This window comes from Ptychodera flava, chromosome 7 (genome assembly GCF_041260155.1).
Source record: "Ptychodera flava strain L36383 chromosome 7, AS_Pfla_20210202, whole genome shotgun sequence".
NCBI lineage: Eukaryota > Metazoa > Hemichordata > Enteropneusta > Ptychoderidae > Ptychodera > Ptychodera flava.
The window spans coordinates 28,775,306-28,799,913 of record NC_091934.1 but is presented as its reverse complement, the minus strand read 5'-3'; the positions used below and the strand labels follow the sequence as shown (position 1 = coordinate 28,799,913).

The 24,608-nt window shown below is 37.1% G+C and overlaps 1 protein-coding gene across 1 annotated transcript in view; it reads left to right on the top strand.

Moving 5' to 3' along the window:
- The window catches only part of LOC139136423 (low-density lipoprotein receptor-related protein 6-like), a 28,688-nt gene that overhangs the window by 3,994 nt on the left and 86 nt on the right, over positions 1–24,608 (top strand). The window contains exons 3-15 of the mRNA XM_070704148.1: positions 6,454–6,589; positions 9,294–9,765; positions 10,137–10,289; positions 10,395–10,524; positions 11,005–11,149; positions 11,518–11,637; positions 19,617–19,877; positions 20,194–20,347; positions 20,864–20,998; positions 21,755–21,869; positions 23,053–23,197; positions 23,374–23,478; positions 23,769–23,944. Of these exons, the coding sequence (XP_070560249.1) occupies positions 6,454–6,589; positions 9,294–9,765; positions 10,137–10,289; positions 10,395–10,524; positions 11,005–11,149; positions 11,518–11,637; positions 19,617–19,877; positions 20,194–20,347; positions 20,864–20,998; positions 21,755–21,869; positions 23,053–23,197; positions 23,374–23,478; positions 23,769–23,944 (2,247 nt within the window). The remainder of the gene's footprint in view (positions 1–6,453; positions 6,590–9,293; positions 9,766–10,136; positions 10,290–10,394; positions 10,525–11,004; positions 11,150–11,517; positions 11,638–19,616; positions 19,878–20,193; positions 20,348–20,863; positions 20,999–21,754; positions 21,870–23,052; positions 23,198–23,373; positions 23,479–23,768; positions 23,945–24,608) is intronic.

The window sequence follows — 24,608 nt, the reverse complement described above, 5'->3', positions numbered from 1 at the left end:
AGATATGGCGTGAAATATCGAATATAAACAGTATATGATGTGTCCTTTTACAAAGTACTGAAAAAACATGAAGAACTAAGTTGAAATTTGCAGCGTTGTATTAGCTTTCAGGGGAAATTTCTAAGCAATCGTAAAGTCACACATTTATTGTAGAAACTGCAAATAAGGAACAACATGGTCCTTTCTACAAACTCTAAAAATTATTTATTACTCGACAGCAAACCAGCTCAGTTAGACATGCTCGAAAATATTCTATCTATGGTTCAAAAAACTTTGGGTTAGTACATATATTGTCAGATTCAACTTAGACGTTAATTTGTTTTATGTTATCAGCTAATTTTGATTTTTATTAAATTTAACTAAACAATTAGGATTGTTAAATATATTGGGCTGAAAAAAATACATTGTGCTGTTCCGATAACCCGACCAACCCTAATGTTTACCTGCCGACCCTAAACTTTTTAGAGCTACGTAAACACGGAAGTAAAAAAAGGAAAGAACCCGTAAAATCACGCGTTCGTTACTTGGCATTTGATATTTGCTTGAACGAGAATGTCTTTTACCTTTTTAACCTTTTATATCTATGATACATTTTTCTGGAAATGTTGTGGCCACTGTTTGAGCACCCTATACCCCCGAAAAATGCATATTTAAAAATAAAAATATTTTGGAAATAAAATTCCTTCCGAACTACGTACCCTATTTTTGAAAACCATGTTATCAGAACAGCACAATTTATTTATTTATTTATTTATTATTAAGAGTGTTTTTGTTGCATCATTATAAAAATGCTTATGGTATATAAATTATGACTTAAAACAACAATTTTAATTTGTTCGTCCTTGTTATTTATTCCATCCAGCTGTATTTGTTATCCTTGTTCTTGTTTTAAAAGCAGAAAAAATGAGGTACAGATAAATCAACAAGGGGTTCTACCTTTCATATTGCTAGTGGAGTGGAATGAAAAATCACATTCTTGATATCTAAGTGATGTATATCTATGTGTCAACATATCAGCATGCTTTAATGTTTATCTGTCTGCCTGTCTTTGTTTCTGCACGTATCAACGTATGTATGTATGTATGTATGTATGTATGTATGTATGTATGTATGTATGTATGTATGTATGTATGTATGTATGTATGTATGTATGTATGTATGTATGTATGTATGTATGTTGTATGTATGTATGTGTAATTAATTAACTACCCTACTTCTGCTGTGCTGACAACCCCTCATAGTAATGGTAAGTGCCTATTGTAATAAGGTAAGAATGCTGAGCCAAAATCGAATTGTCACGAACGAACGCGTACTGACAATAGATAAAGGGCACTTAATGGGTAGAAAGTGTTTAAATTATTGTAGAGCGGAGCTTTGCCATGAGGGAAAATGCCAAGAGGATTTGACCGTTAAGAAGGGCTTGACTACGCAGTTTCTGCCGAGTGAAGCGTCATTACGTATTCATGGTGACACCTGGTCAGCTGTCAATATCTTTGGGGGCTTTTGTCTTTTGGCCTGCTTTGCATATGCGTCGTTGGACACGACCTGCCAATCACCCAGGTAGTCAATTAAACTATTAATTGACTGTTTACCGACCCAATTAACACTATCCAGCAGTATCAGTCATATTTTAATCGCGTGGCCCGGGTGGGTACAACGTAGGAACGCGTGTATTTCTATGTGTACGTTTCACTTGTGGTGTTGTTTGTACCATCGTGCGTTTGAAGTCCTTGTTTCACCTACAGCATTACCTTCAAGGTGACAGGCTTACTATTAATGTTCAGTATCATTGCACCGAGTTCTGCCCACGGTGAAAACCACCTGTTTTGCCTACTAATTACTGCCCGTCCTGAATGTAGCCTATCATAGCTACAGTAATCAGTCAATATATAATACCCCGCGCCTTATACTTTTTATATAAACTTGTAAAATCATAGTCCGAGCCGTAAAATTGTTGACTTTCGATCCGATATACAGGTTGATCGTTGAATCGCACCGGCGTATCCATGTTTACTTGCCCCATAAGCTTACTATTCTGCAAAGGGTGGGTAGATGGAATTCCAGGGCCAAAAATGAACACCGGGGCGAAACTTTTTGTGAATCCATGTGAAAACATAAATCATTTATCAGTTTTGATATATACTCCTCAATTGTAAGTTTGATCAAAATCGAGACCACATTCAAGGGCTATGCAGACTGTCCAAGTACGCAAACACAGGCAACCACCGGTGAATATCAGCGTCAGCGGCATAACTATCGGGTCGTAAATCGATCGGCGGTTGGGGGGCCCTGGACTATGATTTTATAAGTTTATATCACAAGTAAATGTTGTGTCCAATATTAAGATATCGACCTATTACTGTATTGAAAAGGCCAATTTCGTTACGGGCAGTGCTAGAAGAATGACGGGCAGGGACGGCAGTAATTAGTAGGACCGTTTCTTTGAATACTGTTCGATATTAAGTGACGGTCAAACTTTTGGGTGGTGCGCGTGACCGGCGGCACTGACACAAACTGGGTTGACAAGCAGATAATTTAGGTTTTTGTTCAGTGTTGTTACCATTTGTCCATTGTGGAAAACATTGACGGAAAACCAGAGAAAACGGTCCCGCTCCGAGAACAGCCCCGAGACGGGGACGGCCACACTTGTGGTGTTGTTTGTACCATTGTGCGTTTGAAGCCCTCGTGTTATCTACAGTATTACCTTCAAGGTGACAGGCTTACTATAAAAATTCAGTGATCATGGCACTGAGTGTGTTACATTTCATGATGTAAATCACGCAATGTTTTTTTTAATATATATATATATCGCAAGGATTAATTTTCGCATTTTTTTGCCCTCGCGAACATTGCTAAAATTTCTCGCTCTGAAAAAATTTCCGGCCACAGTATCATTGAACCCACTCATTTTTTCTGGGTGACCTGTGACCAAATGTACGTAATAGTGAAGTCGATCATACGGGGAAATAAAGGAGTATTAAAAGCAAAGTTCTATTCGTCTATGTCCGTTCATTGTCAAAAGTCAAGGCAAAATGGTGATCCTGAATGATTTCATGGCCATGGGCGATACAACTTGATTTACTCTGCAGTGCGCCTGTTGGATACACAAACATTACGACACTTTTGTCAGGGTAGGTATTAAATTTGGTCTGGCCGAGAAAAACAAGCATACAAGACCATAGTCCGACTTTTTAGATAAACTAACTGGGACACGAACGGGATTCGTGAATCAAATTTTGTTGAGCTTTACAAGCTGTCTGGTTCACGGCTTATTGTGCACGGGCCGCGTCTTTGCCCTTGCCATCATGTCATTGAACTCGTAAATGGACGCATCAATTAAACAATTTCTTTTTATGAATGTTCTGTAAGTTCATAATCAAACACCGATCTTTGTCGGCACGCTCAACATGAGAAGAAAAACTGCCGAAGTGACGATCGGTTTCGGAGCACCCAATAAAATTTCCACAAATTAACAAGTGTGTGTCATTTATTTTGACAAGTGTGCGTAACTTTCCATCGTTCTATTGTGGTCACCGTGAAGGCGTTGTCACGTAACTCGTCAACTGCCGAAACCGCGGGCGCGCCGGGGGGGGGGGGGATGTTAACATAGTACAACAACAGATTTATTCTGATTGGTCAAACAATGTTTAAAACAGGTCGTAATTGTAGGAGAGATATCAGTTTGGTCAGCACAACTATATCATCAACATATACGCCAGTCACCTAGGCGACGGTAATCCGCACCACTTATCACCATCGGGAAGGTACTCCTCCCCCTATACCACTGGCGATCCCGCCCTCAAGGCATACGTCATTCGACCAAGCATTGTTATTGTAATTTCCTGCATAAAATTAACAGCGAGGTCAACCGGTCAAATCCTCTTGGCATTTCCTGGCATGCGTACCAGTCGATGACGTTAAGTGAAAGACGCTACTCTGAAGACTGCAAAGGGACAAGACTCTGAAAAAAGAAATCAGCGCTCTTTACTGACGAAAAGGATGATTCGAAATTGTATCATTTCGCTGGTGACATTGCACTTGACAGGTATGTGAATTGATGTGATCATTTAGGCGAGCTAAAACATTTCAATATTTTTTTAATCATTTCCGGGTTCGCTACTGTATCAAAACGGCACATTTTCGTGTAGATGAGTATGAGCGGAGCTTAAATGCGGATCAGACAACAGTGTTTCCTTGAAAGTCTACTAAATATAATTCGACGTGACGTAACATTCGCGTAATTTTACACAATGCTGGTTGGTTTGTGTTGTTGATTGTTAAGACATATCAAACAGTGATGTTATAACAGTAATGGATATTGCTTGCAAAAGAATACAAAAAGACAATAAAAAAAACAAAACAAACAAAAATAAGACACATGATGTGAACTATTTCGTTTTGCTATCATTAAATATCATTATAAAATCTGCAATGCTGTAGGGCCATGTACAGGTAGAAACTTAGAATTGCGTAACAATGAGTTGTGATTTAAACTGGTACTGCAATTGTTATCATTATTCGTCATTTCCAAATAGGGATTGCAATTAGAACCCTTTGCGTTAATTTCTGTCAGGCTGTTTTGCAAATGTTCCTCTCTTGCTTTAAAGTGTTCGGTGTTCACAACATTTCTCATTGTTTCAACTCACAAGGTAAACCTGCTCCATCTTGAAAGTTTAGTTTTGGGTTGGGTTTTCAAATACAGCATGTTAGTATGAAATTGTGTGATACTCGCGGAGAGAGCATAAATGAAGTAAATACTAAATGAGTCATTCAAATTTTTAGCCCAACTATTATTATATGGGAATTTATCTGTGTCGTTGCCTCATTCATTTATATTTGCCATTTTGGTCTTCCGATTAGACGTATTAAATATTCAAATTTGATAATGTCTTAATTCAGGGAGCTCCTGAAACAAGCGGAGGCTTTACCTTGTGTAATTTAGCTCATTTCTCTTTGTCTGTCTCTAGCTACATATGTGCTGCTTTACCTCATTCTCGTCACGGTAAAGCAGATTGAATTGGTACGGTAATGTCATTACGCAAAAATAATACAGCAGGACTTATTTCAAGTAAAGTATTATCATAGCACTCCAAAAGGTTGTTTATGTTTGTTTGTTTAATGTGTGATATGGGGTAGAAATGGCTTTGTTGGCAATCATATTTAATTTTCATGACATTGAGCGTTTCCTTCATCCGTATCTAGTCCATATCTAAAGAGTGCACAAGGTATAGGGTACGTGACAGTGTAAATATGGACGAAAATCCATTATTTACATGTAGTATCCCGACCTGACCTGCCCAAAGCTATGGCTTCTAAGTATTAGGCAGTTATTTAAGCTGTACCCAGAGGAGCCACCACAGCTTGGAGAATTGGGATTCCCTCAACTGTCCATAGCGGAAATGGAGGATATGGTCGTTTAAAACTTCCTGTGTGCGCAATGTTTGTGCTCGAAAACTTCCGTAGCTTATGGTCTCTACTGCTGTAATCTACAAAACTTAGAATATGTGGCGATCTACAAAAAACTATAAAAGAAATAGAATGGACTGAGTTCAATTATGGAACGAACGTCAACTGAATCGCACCAAAACATAATGCAAAATACTTCGGGATTTGTATGTATCGTGCCCTGTGAAAGCAAACATTGTACATAATGTCTTAATGTTGTCTTCAGTCTCGGCAATAGTCTCTTCAAAAGGTTAAAATTCGTTTTAGTCATGTCAAACCAAAGCTATGTACGACAAGAGTAGTAAATTTTAGTGACGGACCATTGGCTCGGAGGGGGAGTATTCAAATACATGGAAGTCAAATAATGGAAAAAGATTCTGCAGATCGAAAAAGAAAAAGAATACTAGTAGCCATGTTGATTTAAGAAGGCGTGTAATTTTCTTTTGGCGCGGGGTATGCATTCTGCGCAAAATACGAATGAAGTAAATTTTTGCCAAATTTTGTGACGTAAAACATACGTGTCACCATCCTGACCACCCCTAAAAGTTCTAATAGTTCATTCCCCGGTACGGAATTGACCTGACGTGACCTTGAGCATTGTATTCCGTGTAGTACAGTGTACACTCTGTCAATATGTTTTGTATAACCTGATCGTTGCCACTGCTCTGACCTCGATGCTCTGCAGCTGTCCGATTTGCGACAATCTAGGTCTCTGACGTGGCCACGCTGTCTTTTACTTTATTTTTGGTGTTTGGAACTCACAATATCCACGTTTAATCTTACGCAGATGAGAAGATGACAACGCCTTTTAGAATATTATGAGCGTACATGTAGTCCTGCAGATAGACACGTGAAGTTTCCTGCAATGCCGAGCGCATAACGTTTTTTGTGAAAGAATTCTGATGCGATTTAAATGTACGCGAGACTATTACAAAATTTTGCTTAGTCAGCAAGGTATTCGAGGCCGAACTACTGTAATTTCTCTGATATCGTCATCTTTTTTTCTAGGTCAGTCATACTTCCGGGTTCATGCCACAGTTAAAAGTATTTGCGTCAATGCACAATGGACACCCTCCTGTTCACAGGCTTCCTCGCGTTGCAAATCACGTCAATCCTCAGCTACGGGATGTTCCATACTTCAAGCGTAGGTGGCGCTTTTAGGGAGCTTGCCCAGCAGGCGGCAGAAGTTGCAACTGAAAAATGACCTCAGGGCAGTTCTGAGCAAAGTAGATATACAGTATGCAATACTTTACTGATAGAAAATGTATGTGTGCCCTGCGAGGGCAACTCAGATATATTGCTGCTCTCAGGGCAGATTGGTAGACACTATACAATGCTGTAAGGTTATAAAATGTATGTCTGCCCCGAGGGAAGCTCAGACATATTGCTCCCTTTCGGTCAGACATACATTTCCAGTGTTGCCGCCAGGACGTGCCCTTGCGACAATGCACAGTAAGTGAGGCTACCCACAATTCTCCGTGATCCGTACACACGGAGATCACTCACTGAACTGAAGTAAATTTCTTCTGTACACAGAATAGCTAGGTCCATATTTAAAAATTCTGGCAACATAGTTCTGATAATCATAGTTCTCTAATTTCTCACTGTGAATAATGAGAAGATCAACCCCTTTTCCGCAAAGGTGATAGCAATTTTGTGATTTGGCAACATAGATTTTTGATAGCCACATGCAATATTTTCAAGGAAACTAAGGGAATAAGTTGCATCTGTGTGGGCAAAAGAAAGGATAGTGATTTTTTTAATGTTTGTAAAAAGGATATTAACATGTCTGACAGGTGGTGTGATGAGACCATCTTAGTTGATAACTTTGCTTTGACAAGTGTACAATTTTTAGCACCTTCCAACATCGAATTCTTATTCAATTTACTCCTGAATTTTAAACATGCTCAATAATTTTGGAACATAGTTTTAACCAATAATCTAAGTTTCAAATTGTTCAGAAACTGATAAAATTGAAGAAGCCTTTAGCAAATAATGTCTGAGCACACAAATCAAGGGAATTATGGGTAGTCTCACTTATTGTGCAATGCCCCTAAAACGGAACTCGTTGTCCCGCACTCTTGCGTACTAACGGTCACTTCGGGACTCGGGAGCACTCGTGAGTCGACTGTGATGGGTGTAGTCTACAAGTAATATCTGTTACTGACGATGATCTTTGTTTTGCATAATTATTGTGAGGCTTACACAACGTACTTTGGGAGCTAGCTATATGATCAAAAGTAATTAAAACGCTGCACTTGATATCATAATTTGCTTGACTGTAGTCCGTCTGAGCTCTGATTTGCGGCAGATATGGTATACTGCTTCAATTACCTGAAATTCAAGCATAACGAGTAACGACGCGGTCCCGGTAGCTTGAATTTTGTTCAGTGAAACTAATGTGTTACGAAATAATGCAAAATTTGATTGACAACTGCTTGTTGTCCCCAAAATGTACAAAATGTCCCCACAAATAAATGGTAGTGGGACACAGTGTCCCCTGATCTAAAATTCCTGGCCGCAACACTGCATTTCTTATGCTCACAAATCATTGCATAATCTATCAATCTGCCCTGAGGGCAGCAATATACCAGAGCTACCCTAGGGGCAGACATACATTTCCTATCCTATCTACCAATCTGCTGTCAGGGCAGCAATATATCTCAGCTGCCCTCAGGGCAGTAATACAGTTCCTCAGTGACGTCATTGAATGTTGTGCACATGTTTACTCCGCTCTGAGCTGCCCTCAGGGTAGCGCTGCCCTCAAGTCATTTTTCAGTTGCAACTTCTGCCGCCTACAGCTTGCCTCACTGTTCAGAACAGGAAACTTCGTATAACAATGGTACGCAAGTATATCCGCCTTATATAAGATATCGCCATATCCAAAATCTTAAGTCAACAATTATTTGCCAAACCACGAATTATTTGAGCAAAAGTGTGTTCTTTCACATTATGCTGTGATTTTAATACAAAGTTTTCTCTTGCATTCATTGGTAGTAACTTCTCAATCCTTTTTGTTTTACAAAACTATCGTAAATACTGCATTGTTAAAAGAGGTATTATATGAATTTTCTAAATGTGCAAATTCAAACAAATACTCAATAACACATTCCGCATAAATGAATAAAAAAAGTAACCGAAATTTCGAGCATTTTGTTGATTCAACTTTCAGCAGGAATTTCTTCTATTAATGCAGTCATAAATATGTGTGTATTGCAATGGTATAAACGGGAAAATTTATCAGTTCATTAACGAACACTGCCAGATCGTATTCTACCAGGATTGCGAACGACTGTGAGACCAATAAGAAATAAACGCTTATTGAAATATGTGTTACTTTTTGCGAACGGCAAACCTGAATCCACTTTATGTTTTCGGAACATGCAAACGCTGTGGCGCCGCGATTTTCCGTTATCATTCGTATGTGCTACGTTAAGTTGTGTTAATTTAACAAGAGAATTGCAGCGTCTGCAACTCAAGATGTCATTTACGCTTTTACGATTTGTTGAGGATTTTTCTGTAGACTCAAAAAAATTGTTTTGCTCGACATCTAACCATATCAGTAATACGCTGTAGGCCGTGTAAGTCTATCAATTGTTCAAAAGATACATCGCACAGGTGTGGCCGAGATGAGTTTATACGAGGACTTGTGTCATGCGATGCTACGTCATCAGAAAATGTATATTTTCAGCAGCTGTTTCCAGTATGTGAGTCAGTAACATTAATTCCCCCTTACCTTTCTAGCCATGAACACGACTTTGATGGTAAATTGCCAATTACAGAGGCATTTGTACTTGATTTGTTGTGCTTATTTATACTCTTGGTGTATGTTGTGTTCATTTCTCTAGTGGCTTCTGTCGCGGGTCAAGGGTTATCGGGACCCGGACTACTGTGGACTGCTGTGTCGATTGGTCCATCTCCACCGTCTCACCTACTGTTTATCCGGGGCGAAGCTCATGACATCTACACAAACGTATCCCACAATGCGACTGTAACGGCAAACCAACTGTTGACAGGCACGAACGCGTTCTTGACGGGACTCGCATACGATTACCATGACAACTATATTTTTACGATAGACACTGTTGGTAAGCTGGTGTACAGAAATGATCTAGCTGCAGGATCTATTGGGGCTATACATGGGGGCGTCTCCGGCAGAGTTGAAGGTATGGCGGTTGATTGGTTGGCAAATAAGCTGTACTGGACGGATGCGTCGTACAACTGGATAATGGTATCTGACTATAACGGTCAATACACGTTACCTCTGATCTACAGAATGCTGGACAGACCACGGGGAATAACCGTGCATCCGTTCAAGGGGTAAAATGATATATTATGTCGAGTGTAGGATCGAAGTTTTGAAAGTGAAATTTTGCGTTGGCATAAATGTAGAAAGTAATTTTTCTTCACATACCACCACCACCACCATCATCGTCACCATCACTTTACGGCTGATACATCGCATATTACCTTTTGCAATGATATGATGCCACAAATATGACAGTATCATAAGTCTGTCTTAATATTGTAATACAATTAAATTTGTAATAAAATAAAACGTTGTTTACAAAGTTTATTGAAAGTACAATATTTTTGTAAAATGCAAGGGACAAAATTTTTGAATTGTTTGTCTTGTTTGAAAGCTAAAGACATCTACATCAACTGCTATATTTGTTTTTACTCACTGACAGATACCTCTATTGGTGTGATCTAGGATCAAATCGAAAAATCGAGAGGTCTACTCTGAATGGGGAACGTCGTGAAACTATCGTTAGCATTGAAACACACGGAAGTTACTTCATACAATCACCAAGTGGACTGTCCATAGATTATGCAGAAAACAGGTGAGCTGCAATTGAATGAGAAAAGCTTTCAGCATTGTGCGGACGATAAATCTTCAATTACTGGGCAATTTCTTACTCTAAGTGGTCTAACTTTTGTATTGGCAGGCTGTATTGGACAGATGATGGATTAAACACGGTCATGTCGATTGATCTTGATTCTCCACTCGAAATCAGTGAATTTTATCCTGGATTACGTAGCGTGTTACTCTTACCCTTCGATTTGACAATGGACCAGGTGAGTCACGTGATTGAAGCTCTTTCGAATACTAATCTCGATCGCGCCTCAGGGGCAGATTTTCGGACTATCAAACTTTTACAGTTCTTTTCTGATCTACCACTTATTGGGTCTCTTTTCAAAGCTTTTGGTGTGAGAAAAATTTTCAGCATCTTAGTTTTTTCGAAAATCGAAAATTTATATCATTCGCCATATGGTCAACACGTGCACTGGGATGGCGGCCATTTTGGATTTCAATTCTCGGTTAAATCTTGGGTAATCTATCTGTTTCTCCAGCACCAAAATTTGAACGATGACACTCCCCGATATTTATTATTGATTTCGAAAGAGATAGGTTGAAAGCTTCCTGAGGAAAGTTTGAGAAAATGTTTAAATCTTTCACTTCCGAGGTAGCAAGTCTCATTCTGTCAAGCAATCAAGTACAAGTCAGAATGTTAGGATGTTTAGATGATAAAATGTATATTTTTATTCTGATGGCAGGATTTTGTCGTCGTTGGCGATTTTTCCTCCACTCGCCTTTGGCTTATCGACCGAGGCAACCAAAGTATCACCGGCTGGTTGGCTTTCAACTTTCACCCGATAGGGGTGACATATTATACCGAGTGGAGGCAGCAAACGCAGCAAAGTGAGTGAAATTCCTGTGCTTTTTTACCGACGTCATAGATAACTCCTCGCCTAGTGCAGGGCTCTTACATGCAAATTTTTTAATCCGGTCGTTTTGCTATAACGACGAACGAGGACGGTGATGAGTTTTTTTTTATTGTTTCGTCACTGTTGCTGCATACGCAAAGTAATCGGATAAGTAAGGGAAATACCAGATTCTTAGAACATGTTTGCCATTTAATATAATTCTGATTGTTTTTATCGTTAAAGTGCATATAACAAATAATTGGAAATTTCGTGTACCAAAATGTGTTTCCTCTCTCAGAATCTTGAATCAGGGCATCTTATTTGATTTACACTTCTGAAAATAACAACAAAATGGTCTTGTAGGTCCGTGTTCTACTAACAATGGCGGATGTGACCAACTGTGTGTCAGCGATCCAAACGGTCACAAGTGCCTGTGTTCCCATGGGTACGTTTTAGACGATGACGGCAAAACGTGTACAGTTGGTAAGTGCCGCTAACATTTGAGAAAGTATTCCTTTATCAAATTCAAAATAATTTTTCTGAACTTTAAACCGATTCTCTTTCATTTAAATTCTAGTAAATGCACATAACATGTTGTAAATGCATTATAGTACAGGCTCTCCGAGCTCAATGCGTTCATTTTATTTTTGGGGGCAATATTGCACTGAAAGTCAAACGAAAATTTGGGACTTTGATTTAAAAACTGCTCTCCAGTAATGTACATTCATTTTATTTTTGATAACAATAATGAATATTTCTCAGCCAAGTCATATGACAATGACAGGCTGATAAAAGGGCACGATGTCATTTGTCTGCTTTCAGTAATCTAAACACCCAACACCAAACCATCCAATGCTAACTTAGGTAATAAACACAAAATAAATAAAGTAATTAAAAATTAAAAAGTACCAATTAATTAGCAATTTTCATGCCAAAAAAACGGTGACCCTCCCCAGATGTCCTGGTCCGTAAAAACATATCTTAATTGACACATAATTTCTCATTTGACCTTTGAACTTTCAAATAATCCTTTTTGAACTTTACAAATAATCACTGTTTGCGAAATTCCAGTATCACATTTGTTGTTCACATCTGCTCTTTCAAACACACCACTCTCATCACGTATAGTCTAGTCGGAAGGTAGGGTTCCCATGCACCCCATGGATGTATTTTTTGACCTACATTTTTGTAATCCTTAGGGTATATATTTGATGAATTTTGATGTTCCCAAAATCAAATAGTGTCCCATGGGGTTCATTTGGCGCCATCTTTGCCGCCATCTTGGCCGCCATCTTGGATTTCAACAATGGGGTAGGGGTCACGTATTTACCGCTCGACGGAAACAGAAACAATAAAATACTATAAACTTTACATTTTTAGAAAGCCAAGATCATGGCCTTTTCATTGATATATACTTAATAGGGATTAATTAATATTCGAACGTCGATTAGACTTTATATCGGCCATTGACTGTAAATCGTAAAATTTGCTAAATTTCACATCCAATAATTAAGTTCCCGTTCCTCCAAACAATTTTTCATAAGGTATTTATATATTTTTTGGAAGAACTCAGTGCAATAAACAAGAAAAACAACATTAAAAGTATGTGTCTTGAGATTTAGTGGGTGCATGAGCTTGTTTTCTTATTACGTGGTATGCCATATATCCGTGTGTAACATAAGGGGTAGGGGTAATGTTTCCCTTTCTGTTTCGAATCATGAATGATGAAACCATAAAAATGTTACATTTTTTAAAAGTGCTATATCAGACCTTTCTAAAAATATATAGATTTATGGGGAAAAGTTGCATAGTTAAAAGTTACAAAGCTTAAACCTTTCGGTTTGTGTCGATTTTAAGTGATTTTTTAAGAACGAAATTACAACATATGGGGTAGGGGTAATGTTTCCCTTTCTGTCTCGAGCCATGAATTATGAAACCATAAAAATGTTACACTATTTAAAAGCTCTGAAAAGGGCCTTTCCAAACATGTATAGTTCTATTGGAAAAGTCCATATTTTAAAGTTACAAAGCTTATGCCTTTCAGTTTGTGTCGATTTTAAGTGATTTTTTAAGAACGAAATTACAACATATGGGGTAGGGGTAATGTTTCCCTTTCTGCCTCGAGCCATGAATTATGAAACCATATAAATGTTATACTGTTTGAAAGCTCTGAAATAGGCCTTTCCAAACATGTATAGTTTTATTGGGAAAAGTCCTATTTTAAAGTTACAAAGCTTATGCCTTTCAGTTTGTGTCAATTTTAAGTGATTTTTTAAGAACGAAATTACAACATATGGGGTAGGGGTAATGTTTCCCTTTCTGCCTCGAGCCATGAATTATGAAACCATATAAATGTTATACTGTTTGAAAGCTCTGAAATAGGCCTTTCCAAACATGTATAGTTTTATTGGGAAAAGTCCATATTTTACAGTTACAAAGCTTATGCCTTTCAGTTTGTGTCAATTTTAAGTGATTTTTTTAAACAAAATTATAATATAAGGGGTAGGGGTAATGTTTCCCGTTCTGCCTTGAACCATGAATTATGAAACCATATAAATGTTATACTGTTTAAAAGCTCTGAAATAGGCCTTTCCAAACATGTATAGTTTTTTTGGGGAAAAGTTGCATATTTGGAAGTTACAAAGCTTATGCCTTTCAGTTTGTGTCAATTTTAAGTGATTTTTTGAATAATATGCTCAAAACAGTTAGTACGTTGGCCAGGTATCGAAATCATCCCCTCTAAGGCATTTTACCCCACTATGATTTTCTGTTAGCTAGTGTTCTCAGCTGTCATAATCTGCTTATTTTCCATTTAACTGATGGTGTGTGAGAGTGTAACGACTTGTTTGTGAAGGGCTGTCACGCCCTCAGTAGTAAAATAGGAATGGGTTAGGGGTAACATATTTACCGCTAGTCGGAAACAAAAACAAAAAAGTACCATAAACCACAGTCCCTCTAGGGACTGTGCATAAACAATACATTCTTAGAAAGCGCAGGTAATCCGCTTACCATTGGTATACAACTAAATGGGGATAAATCGATATTCAAACATCGATTACATTTTATATCGGACATGAAAATAATGTAAATTGTAAAATTTGCTTAATTTCAAACCCAATAATTAAGTTCATGTTCCTCCAAACAATTTTTACAAGGTATTTATATATCATTTGAAATAACTTAATGCAATAGAGAAGTAAAAAACATTAAAAGAGTGTATCTTCTTGAGACTTATGGGGTGCGTCAATATATATGGTATGCCGTACATCCCTCTATAATATACATTTAAGGGATAATGTTTCCTCTCCTACCAAACGCAGCGAATAAGGAAGCCACATAAATATCATATCTCTGAAACACTAACGCAGTTGTTTTTCCAACAAGATATGGCTTGATGGGGTAAACTCAAAAATTATGCAGTGACAATGCCTAAACTCAAAAGTTTGTGTTACTTAACTGACATTTACTCGTTAAAAGGAACATAGAAAAATACTCTATAGGCATTAAATAACACTAAAAAGTTAAAATGGTGGTAAATAAAAGACGTTTTACTCATTTCAATAACTTAAATTAGGGAAAGAAAGTTAAAAATTATGTCGAAAATTATATATTCCAAACCACAAACACTAAAGTGGATGTCATAGTCGTCATGCTAAGTTGATTTGACAGCAGCAACAATCAATCCCTTTTCTTTAATTGTATCGCGAGAGATATATAAGCAATAAAGTACCACTTTGAAAGGATACCACACGGTTTCGACCGGTAAACAACATATACGCACGAACTTCAGTCGTGTGTATAAGGAGTGAAATGGTCAAAACCGAGCTCGAGTGGTGTACCCAACTTATAGGGGTTGTTTATCGCTATATTATATAAGTATATTAAAACTTATGATGAAAATACAAACAATGTGAAAGAAACCCAATTTGGAGATAGGAATGGCCAACTTTACAGTATATCGTAAATATATGCACAGTCACGTGACCGTCTGGGCAAATCAGAGCTCACTATTAATAGTGTTACTTTTAATACCACACAAGAACACGAGAGAACTTTTATCGCTCAAAACTAATCACCATTAATCCACAATATAGGTTCTCCATACTAAGATAAGATGGATCGACAACACTTTACCTTCTTTACCAGAAAACAAGATATCATAACCAATTTTTCGAAATTATTTTACAACGCAGAACACTATATACTCCCAATGAGGATTACATTTTCGACTGGGTACTAAAATTCAATAGCAAATAATTCTGGAACGAAAATCCGAAAAGCCAAATGTCACAGAACGCATTCAAATTACGCAACTTTATAGTAAACAGAAGGCGAACAAACACTCTCTACACCAAGCAATAAGAAGGCGAGACAAACCTCAGAAAATGACTAAAAAGGCTTATATTCCCATTGACACCTCAATGTTTAAAATGCCTTGTGAGTGAATCTATCATTAGTTTCTTATCATGGATGACATTTAACCAATGTTAGACCCTGACGTCTTTGAAGCAAAGACCCTACAAACGGACGTTTTAGGGTCAATGCTTGAAGATACCGTTCCCACCAGCATGATCGAATCAGAGAGACTAGATTGATCTAACTTTCGAGCTAGATCAGCCACCAGCAGCTGAGAAAAAATAAGTCAACATAGTCATCAGAGTCAAGCGAGCTAGACAACGGCTTCACACATTATACTCCACAGAGAGGACATTCTTACACAATTCACAAAAAGCGTTCAAAAGCTTCGTGAAAGGCATTGTTCGCGATCCAGGGACGGGCATGGATGGTTGCGTGGCAAATGCAAAATATTAGTCATGCTGAATCAAGGTGTAATCAAGTAATAGCTTATTTATAGATTGGGAAAATCCTAATCCTGATAGTAATGATTGAATATAAACTTTGTGAAAAGTTGAGAAAATTTGCCACTTCTTTGATTTGTATGTTTTACATTCCATGTTGTACTAGCCTGTACTATACATGAACAGTCAATACATCCGGCAAGTATTCTGTGCTGTTCTTTTATAGTTAGGTCCCCGCAGTCTGAGATAAGTATTTCTATAGTCAACCATGCTCTTCGATCACTGTAATCTACTCCAATAAATTCCCATTTAACTCATTTGTATGATTACAGGGAAGCCTAAGCCTATCTCTTACAATCTAAGATTTGAGATATTTGACAACAACATGTATGCAATTTTCATATTTTTCATAGGCCTAAATAACACACAGAAGAAAGTCATACTCAATGTTTTGTCCAATTGAAAGTCAAATTTTCAACGAAACAAGTATAGGTGGCCATCTGTAAGCCAAACGAGAATTAATATTAGCAAAGATGGATATTAATTAAGCCTTTCTCATTTCCGATCCCAGTTACTCATACAACGGGGTATAAGCGAAAGCCAAGAGTATCGAATGTGTTGAAACGTAAGTGGGCCCTATTCAGTACTACGTAGCTTACATGTACACCTTAAAGATTACTTACCAGGCCAAAATACCGAGTGTTGAATTCCTTCAAAAGTGGCAACACCTGGAACAACACTGCGGCAACCAATTTATCAACCTGATCTCTAACTATTTACCTCTACACCCAATAAGCACCGGGGACTCAAGACAGTTGTACGGGAGCGATCGAAGACACTCGCTACACAGAACGCAGGATGGAAGGCTGCAAAGACGATTCTTCAAATAGGCAAAAAAGAGGCTAAAAACAACACAAACATTCACAGCAACGACGATAGTCGGGTTTTCTTCCTATACTACGGTACAAAACCAAACCAAAGGGTCTTTCAAAGGCCACCGCACTTCCCTTGAAGCCTGGGATCATGATTAGTGCCAAGTTAGGTTGGGCGTTTGGGGCATGGCTTGCATAATGAGTCTGTTGGTAACAGTTGCGATCGTTCGCATTATCTGCGGATCTGTTCGCTCTTAGATCAAACTCAGGCTCGGACTAATATAGATACGTACAGCCTTCGTTTCCAGGTTCGTTTCAGTCATGCCATGGTAAATACTCGAAATAAAAAAGAAAGGAAGAGTTTGCTTGAATGAATTTACCGAAGTTTCAGGCCATATCAACGTTCATTATGTGTTTGATTCGGCCACTGACCTCCATGTACATACGGAATATTGGCGCCGTCTAAATTCGAATAATTATCAAAAAAGTAAAAGGCTTATATCTGGCCTTTCTAAGAATGTATTGTTTATGGTACTTTTTTGTTTTTGTTTCCGACTAGCGGTAAATATGTTACCCCTAACCCATTCCTATTTTACTACTGAGGGCGTGACAGCCCTTCACAAACAAGTCGTTACACTCTCACACACCATCAGTTAAATGGAAATAAGCAGATTATGACAGCTGAGAACACTAGCTAACAGAAATCATATTGGATAAAATGCCTTAGAGGGGATGATTTCGATACCTGGCCAACGGACTAACTGTTTTGAGCATATTATTCAAAAAATCACTTAAAATTGACACAAACTGAAAGGCTTAAGCTTTGTAACTTCCAAATATGCAACTTTTCCCAATAAAACTATACATGTTTGGAAAGGCCTATTTCAGAGCTTTCAAACAGTATAACATTTATATGGTTTCATAATTCATGGTTCAAGGCAGAACGGGAAACATTACCCCTACCCCTTATATTATAATTTTGTTTTAAAAAATCACTTAAAATTGACACAAACTGAAAGGCATAAGCTTTGTAACTGTAAAATAGGGACTTTTCCCAATAAAACTATACATGATTGGAAAGGCCTATTTCAGAGCTTTCAAACAGTATAACATTTATATGGTTTCATAATTCATGGCTCGAGGCAGAAAGGGAAACATTACCCCTACCCCATATGTTGTAATTTCGTTCTTAAAAAATCACTTAAAATTGACACAAACTGAAAGGTTTAAGCTTTGTAACTTTAAAATAGGACTTTTCCCAATAAAACTATACATGTTTGGAAAGGCCTATTTCAGAGCTTTCAAACAGTATAACATTTATATGGTTTCATAATTCATGGCTCGAGACAGAAAGGGAAACATTACCCCTACCCCATATGTTGTAATTTCGTTCTTAAAAAATCACTTAAAATCGACACAAACTGAAAGGCATAAGCTTTGTAACTTTAAAATATGGACTTTTCCCAATAAAACTATACATGTTTGGAAAGGCCCTTTTCAGAGCTTTCAAATAGTGTAACATTTATATGGTTTCATAATTCATGGCTCGAGACAGAAAGGGAAACATTACCCCTACCCCATATGTTGTAATTTCGTTCTTAAAAAATCACTTAAAATCGACACAAACCGAAAGGTTTAAGCTTTGTAACTTTTAACTATGCAACTTTTCCCCATAAATCTATATATTTTTAAAAAGGCCTGATGCAGCACTTTTAAAAATGTAACACTTTTATGGTTTCATCATTCATGATTCGAAACAGAAAGGGAAACATTACCCCTCCCCCTTACGTTACACACGGATATATGGCATACCACGTAATAAGAAAACAAGCTCATGCACCCACTAAATCTCAAGACACATACTTTTAATGTTGTTTTTCTTGTTTATTGCACTGAGTTCTTCCAAAAAATATATAAATACCTTATGAAAAATTGTTTGGAGGAACGGGAACTTAATTATTGGATGTGAAATTTAGCAAATTTTCGATTTACAGTCAATGGCCGATATAAAGTCTAATCGACGTTCGAATATTAATTAATCCCTATTAAGTTATATATCAATGAAAAGGCCATGATCTTGGCTTTCTAAAATGTAAAGTTTATAGTATTTATTGTTTCTGTTTCCGTCGAGCGGTAAATACGTGACCCTACCCCATTGTTGAAATCCAAGATGGCGGCCAAGATGGCGGCAAAGATGGCGCCAAATGAACCCCATGGGACACTATTTGATTTTGGGAACATCAAAATTCATTAAATATAGACCCTAAGGATTACAAAAATGTAGGTTAAAAAAATACATCCATGGGGTGCATGGGAACCCTACCTTCCGACCCGACTAGTACATTTATATCAATTTTCAAACATTTATAAAAGCACAGATTTAGCTAGTTTTGAATCGTTAAAATAATTCAGTTTCGTAATAGATAGCAATGTATAGTGAATCAACATTTTTATGAAATTCCATAATCAAATTTCCTGCACACATGTACACATGCACCTGTAACCAACCTTGTCTATCAATTACATTAATATCAATAATCAAGCGTCTGTAAATACACAGATTTAGCTAGTTTTCTTTTGGAGTAAATTATCAATATTTCCTTATAGACTACAATTTATAGAGAATCAACATTTTGGTGAAATTCCAAAATCAATTTCCTTGCACACACATGCAAATCGCGAATCGCAACACGAGATGAGCATTAGGCGCGTTATAATATGACATTGAATGATTCAATTTTGTTGACATTCATTGTCTGATAGTACTTCTTTGTGCTTTTATTTTCCTTAGACAACCATCAAGTTCCAGGACACCAAATATTATTCTCAACATCAAACAGCATTTGCAGACTGCCGGTTACCTTCGGACATGCAGTCGTCCCTGTCAGTGAGAACTGTTTCGTACAAGACGTCAATGCTACGGCAATGGATTATGTTTACAGACAGGACGCCCTCTATGTTCATGATCAATTGACAGGATCTATCAGAAAAATGACGCTTCGAGAGGGAGAAACGTTTGTTACAATAGTACAAGGCGTTAGTGGAGTAAAAGGTACGCCGCACGAGAAATGTTTGCAGACTAAATACATGATTTTCAGCGTTCTCTCTCTCTCTCTCTCTCTCTCTCTCTCTCTCTCTCTCTCTCTCTCTCTCTCTCTCTCTCTCTCTCTCTCTCTCTCTCTCTCTCTCTCTCTCTCTCTCTCTCTCTCTCTCAACATTCAGTATATCAAATACGCTATTACCATTTAATAGTTCCTCATCTCCATAAGATGACAAGGACAGAATATTTTATCTCCATCATGATCTGTGATATATTTGTGACTGTATCTCCATGTATAAATGATTGCTCTGCTCTTCGTATATTTTAGGAATTGCTGTTGATTGGCTCGGTTCAAACTTGTACTGGACAGATGCTCAGTCCAAGGCCATCTTTGTTTCAAAATTGAATGGGCTCCATGTTACAAAACTTATTACGGAAAATATTGAAAACCCAAGGGACATCGCAGTGCATTCAATTAAAAAGTAGGTGAAACCTTAGCCTAAATACAGACCAAAAAGCATTTGCAAACTATTTGTGAGGTCAAGAAAAAGTGGGTCATGAATAAATGCGATCATGGGAGATCAATCGGAGACAAACTCTACATTCTCGTTATATGAAAAAATACACAAGACACGTGCTTAATTGTTTTTGTTTCGTCAATGAATATCAACTTTGTCAACAATATTACTGTCATTTATGTGTTTGTTAGGTTGATAGTGGGAGGGGCGAAGAGGAACTGCTTTATTTCTGCCTGCCTACCTGCCTGCCTGCCTACTTAACTTCCTACTGGACATTGTTAACTTAGGCAAACATACATACATACATACATACATACATACATACATACATACATACATACATACATACATACATACATACATACATAACAAATGTTGTCTTTAAGCCACCAACTAAGTGAGAGTCTTCAACTTCTATTGACATTGTTAACTTGGTAATGGTGTGTTAATAATGGTATGTTTCTCTTTTATCAAATCAAGGATTCTTTTCTGGGCTGATAGTGGCAGTTATCCAAGGATAGAGAAGTCAATGTTATCTGGACGTGACAGAGACGTCGTAGTGGCTGACAACACTACTTCACCTGTAGCACTGACAATAGACTATCAGAGAGATAGGTAAGAGCGTGAGACAAAAGTAATGTCTCTGACAGTTTTGTTTCATAAAGTGCCCTAACATAAAATATGTAATTGTTTGTATTCGAAAGATAAATGTTCATCTTAACGTCAGTGTGGATTTAATATGAGGATCGTAAACTAACGACTGAATACCTTTCTTCGTGATAAACATTGGAAAAAATAACTTATTCCTAAAATGTTTCTGCTTATGAAAATATAATTCTGATAAAAATATGTCTATCTTCCTGCTTATCTGCAAACCTTATAAGCAATGCATTTTAAAATGTAAAATAATTACGATACTTTATTGCAAAGCCGTTTGTGTTTGTGTCTTAGGCATCATATACTTTATGATCGTGTTAGTTTATAACAAATATCCGATTTTGTACACATTTAGGTGTTATTTACAACTTTTTCATAAACGTAACGGTCGTCGATAATGTTTTTTGAAATACATGATATACATAGTCAAAAAAGTGTATAAGAGCAGCGTCGTAAACTGAACCTTCTACGTTCTAAAAATTGAAACGTATCTTCATCTTAAGTGTGTCATGGCTGCCATGGTTCTGGCGCTTCGAAAGTGTAATGTCAATTATCAAGAGTGTAGAAATTGCTAAAATTGCTTAGTAGATGGTGTAATGTCCAGAAACCTTAACAGCAATTCGATGATCCCTTTTGGTACGCAAATATTTTGAGTCACAGAGTCTTTCATGATGATACTGCGGTTGGTAACACTTATCACCATCTTCTTTTCAGATTGTATTGGTACGATGCCAATTCTGGTATGATGCATTCAACATCTTTCGACGGTAAATCACAACAACCATTGGTAGCTGGTCGTGTCAACTTGTTTGGCATGGATGTCTTTCAGGTAGTAACTTAGAATTCTTTGCAACGATGCAAATAGGACAGAAATGGCACTTTTAATTTACCGGAGTGACACTTAACTGCAGTGTTGGCTCCCTCAGCTCCCTCATACTAAAATATGACACCCCCTCAATCTGTCAATTGTAAATCGAGACCATCGGGCAAAAATACTGCTCTAATTCGATCAATAAACTTGTAATGTAGCCATGAAGATATGGCGCTTGAATCTAACACATTGTGTACCACATTGTGTACTGTCAACCAATACTCATCGCATTGAATAGTTCTTTTATAAGTGTCATGACCCCTTTCGATATCACCGTCATCACTCCTTCAATGTCATTTTCGTCACGTTCTGAAAAACTTCCCTCAGTTTCACTGACATCAACTATCACTTTGTCTATTGTAAGAGATAACACCCTTGGACTGTTCATTGTAAAATTCGACCCCTCCATAAGAATTTCGTAAACTCAACTCGCCCCCGATTACAACCGACCAGCCCCTTAAAAAGTGAAGGCTCCCAAAAGCAAATAAAGACCCTTTGGAATCGAGAAATCAATTGAGATTGAAAGTTTGTTTTATTATTCCTTGAGGATTTCTACACAATTCCACCCAAAGCAAATTCTACATGTATAAAGATGCAAAGAGCTGACCAGTAGAGAATCATATACTTATGGATTTTTACAGAACAAATAAGTCACGAACCGGTGGCTATTCTAGTACGGTTATATATGAAAAGTGCTACTCAAACAATTTTGAAAACAATTTTGAATATGATTCCTCCCCACATCTTCCTAGAATTATTAAGGAATATTCGAACACTATAATTGGGTTGTCTGTCACCTTTCTAGAAACAAGTTACTAGAATCAGCCCAGACTACACAATCATTTGTTATTCAGCTGTTCGCATTTGTAGGTTGATAATATTTTCACATGACATTCAACTATTTTGCGACAAGAAAGACTGCTCTAACCACGTTAAAATGCCGTCAATCTGCTGCCTCGCTTATTCAGATTGATATCAGGTTAGGCTCAAATCTGGTTTTGTTTGGCAATATGTAAACCTCTTTCACAGGACTATACTTTGTTATTCACAACGAATTCTATTATACTTCTGTAATATTTCGAACATGAATAAAACGTACCTGTACAAGGTTGTTTATTCCGTTTTCAACTTCCGTTTATAGGATCACTTGTTTTGGACGGAACCAGACCAGAACACAATCACCGACTTTGACCTCGTTTCAAACAACACCGTTCGCATACAAAGTATGTCTGACTCCCCCGAAGCACTCATTGTGTTTGACAAGACGATACAAACCGAAGAATCAGGTAAGTTTTGTTGTCAGTAGTGCAGAATGTGCAAATACATGAGCACTACCTAACTTACTGCAATCAGTTACTACAACGGTTTTCTGTAGCAACATTCTTACAATTTTGCCTGCCCTAATATTGAAGATACGGAATACAATTTTGTCGTGATATTTGGTCTGTATTTCCAATTATAGGGCCGTGTGACATGTTTAACGGTGGGTGTGCAGAAATATGTGTACCTACAGAATTGGGAGCAGAATGCTTATGCAGTCAACCACAATCTGCAAGTTGTAGGAAAGGTAAGAAGCGCATATGTGAAGATTCACATCTTAACCGATAGATTCCATGCACAAAGTAACGTGGTTTTGTGGCAACCAGTCCTCTTTTTAAATTTCAGAACATTCATGAATTGATATATTTGTTTGTTTACTGATATTTTCGACTTAATTCGACGATTCGTTTGTTTTTTAGCGATAGAATTTTGCTATGTGTGAGGCCATTTTCTTTCAAAAAGAATACTTAATGCCTATTTCGTATCCGTCACGTTTTAAACTTTGTTAATAACAAACTAGTGGATATTTTCCCCCAGTCGTCCGTTGTCCAGTGGATTTCTATGGCGGTTCCATTGCCCCAGGCTGTGACAACGTCAATGGCAATATTTGTCCCTTCATCTGCAAAAACAACTTCTCACCAAGGCTTACTGGTACTCTTCTCTGTCAAGATGATGGGCAGTGGGATACTACATTGTGGATATTATGTAAACTGGTAATTATATCTATCGGTATATTGTCAGAACACGTGCCGTATCCTTTATTTCCATTTAGTGTATATATATATATAATATATATATAATATATATATATATATATTATATATATATATATATATATATATATATATATCTGTGTGTGTGTATGTGTGTGCGTAATTTCCCACATTGACATCTGTAACCTTATATATATATATATATATATATATATATATATATATATATATATATATATAATATATATATATTAATATATATATATATATATATTATATATATATATATATATATATATATATATATATGGTTACAGATGTCAATGTGGGAAATTAAACACACACACAGATATATAAATATATATATATATATATATATATATATATATATATATATATATATATATATATATAACACAAATTGTTTCAAGCATAAAATAATAATATTTGTTACTTAAGTTTCATGCATCCTGCAATCTTCAGACAGATAAAGTCATCTGTCTGAAGATTGCAGGGTGCATGAAACTTAAGTATTATTTCTTCGAACTTGAAGTACTTTGTGTTATTATGTATTACTAATTATATATTTTATAACACTGTTCTTTACCTTGTTTGATTCCTATCAATTGAGCTGACAGATAAATTCAAGTCGCCTTTTTCGCCA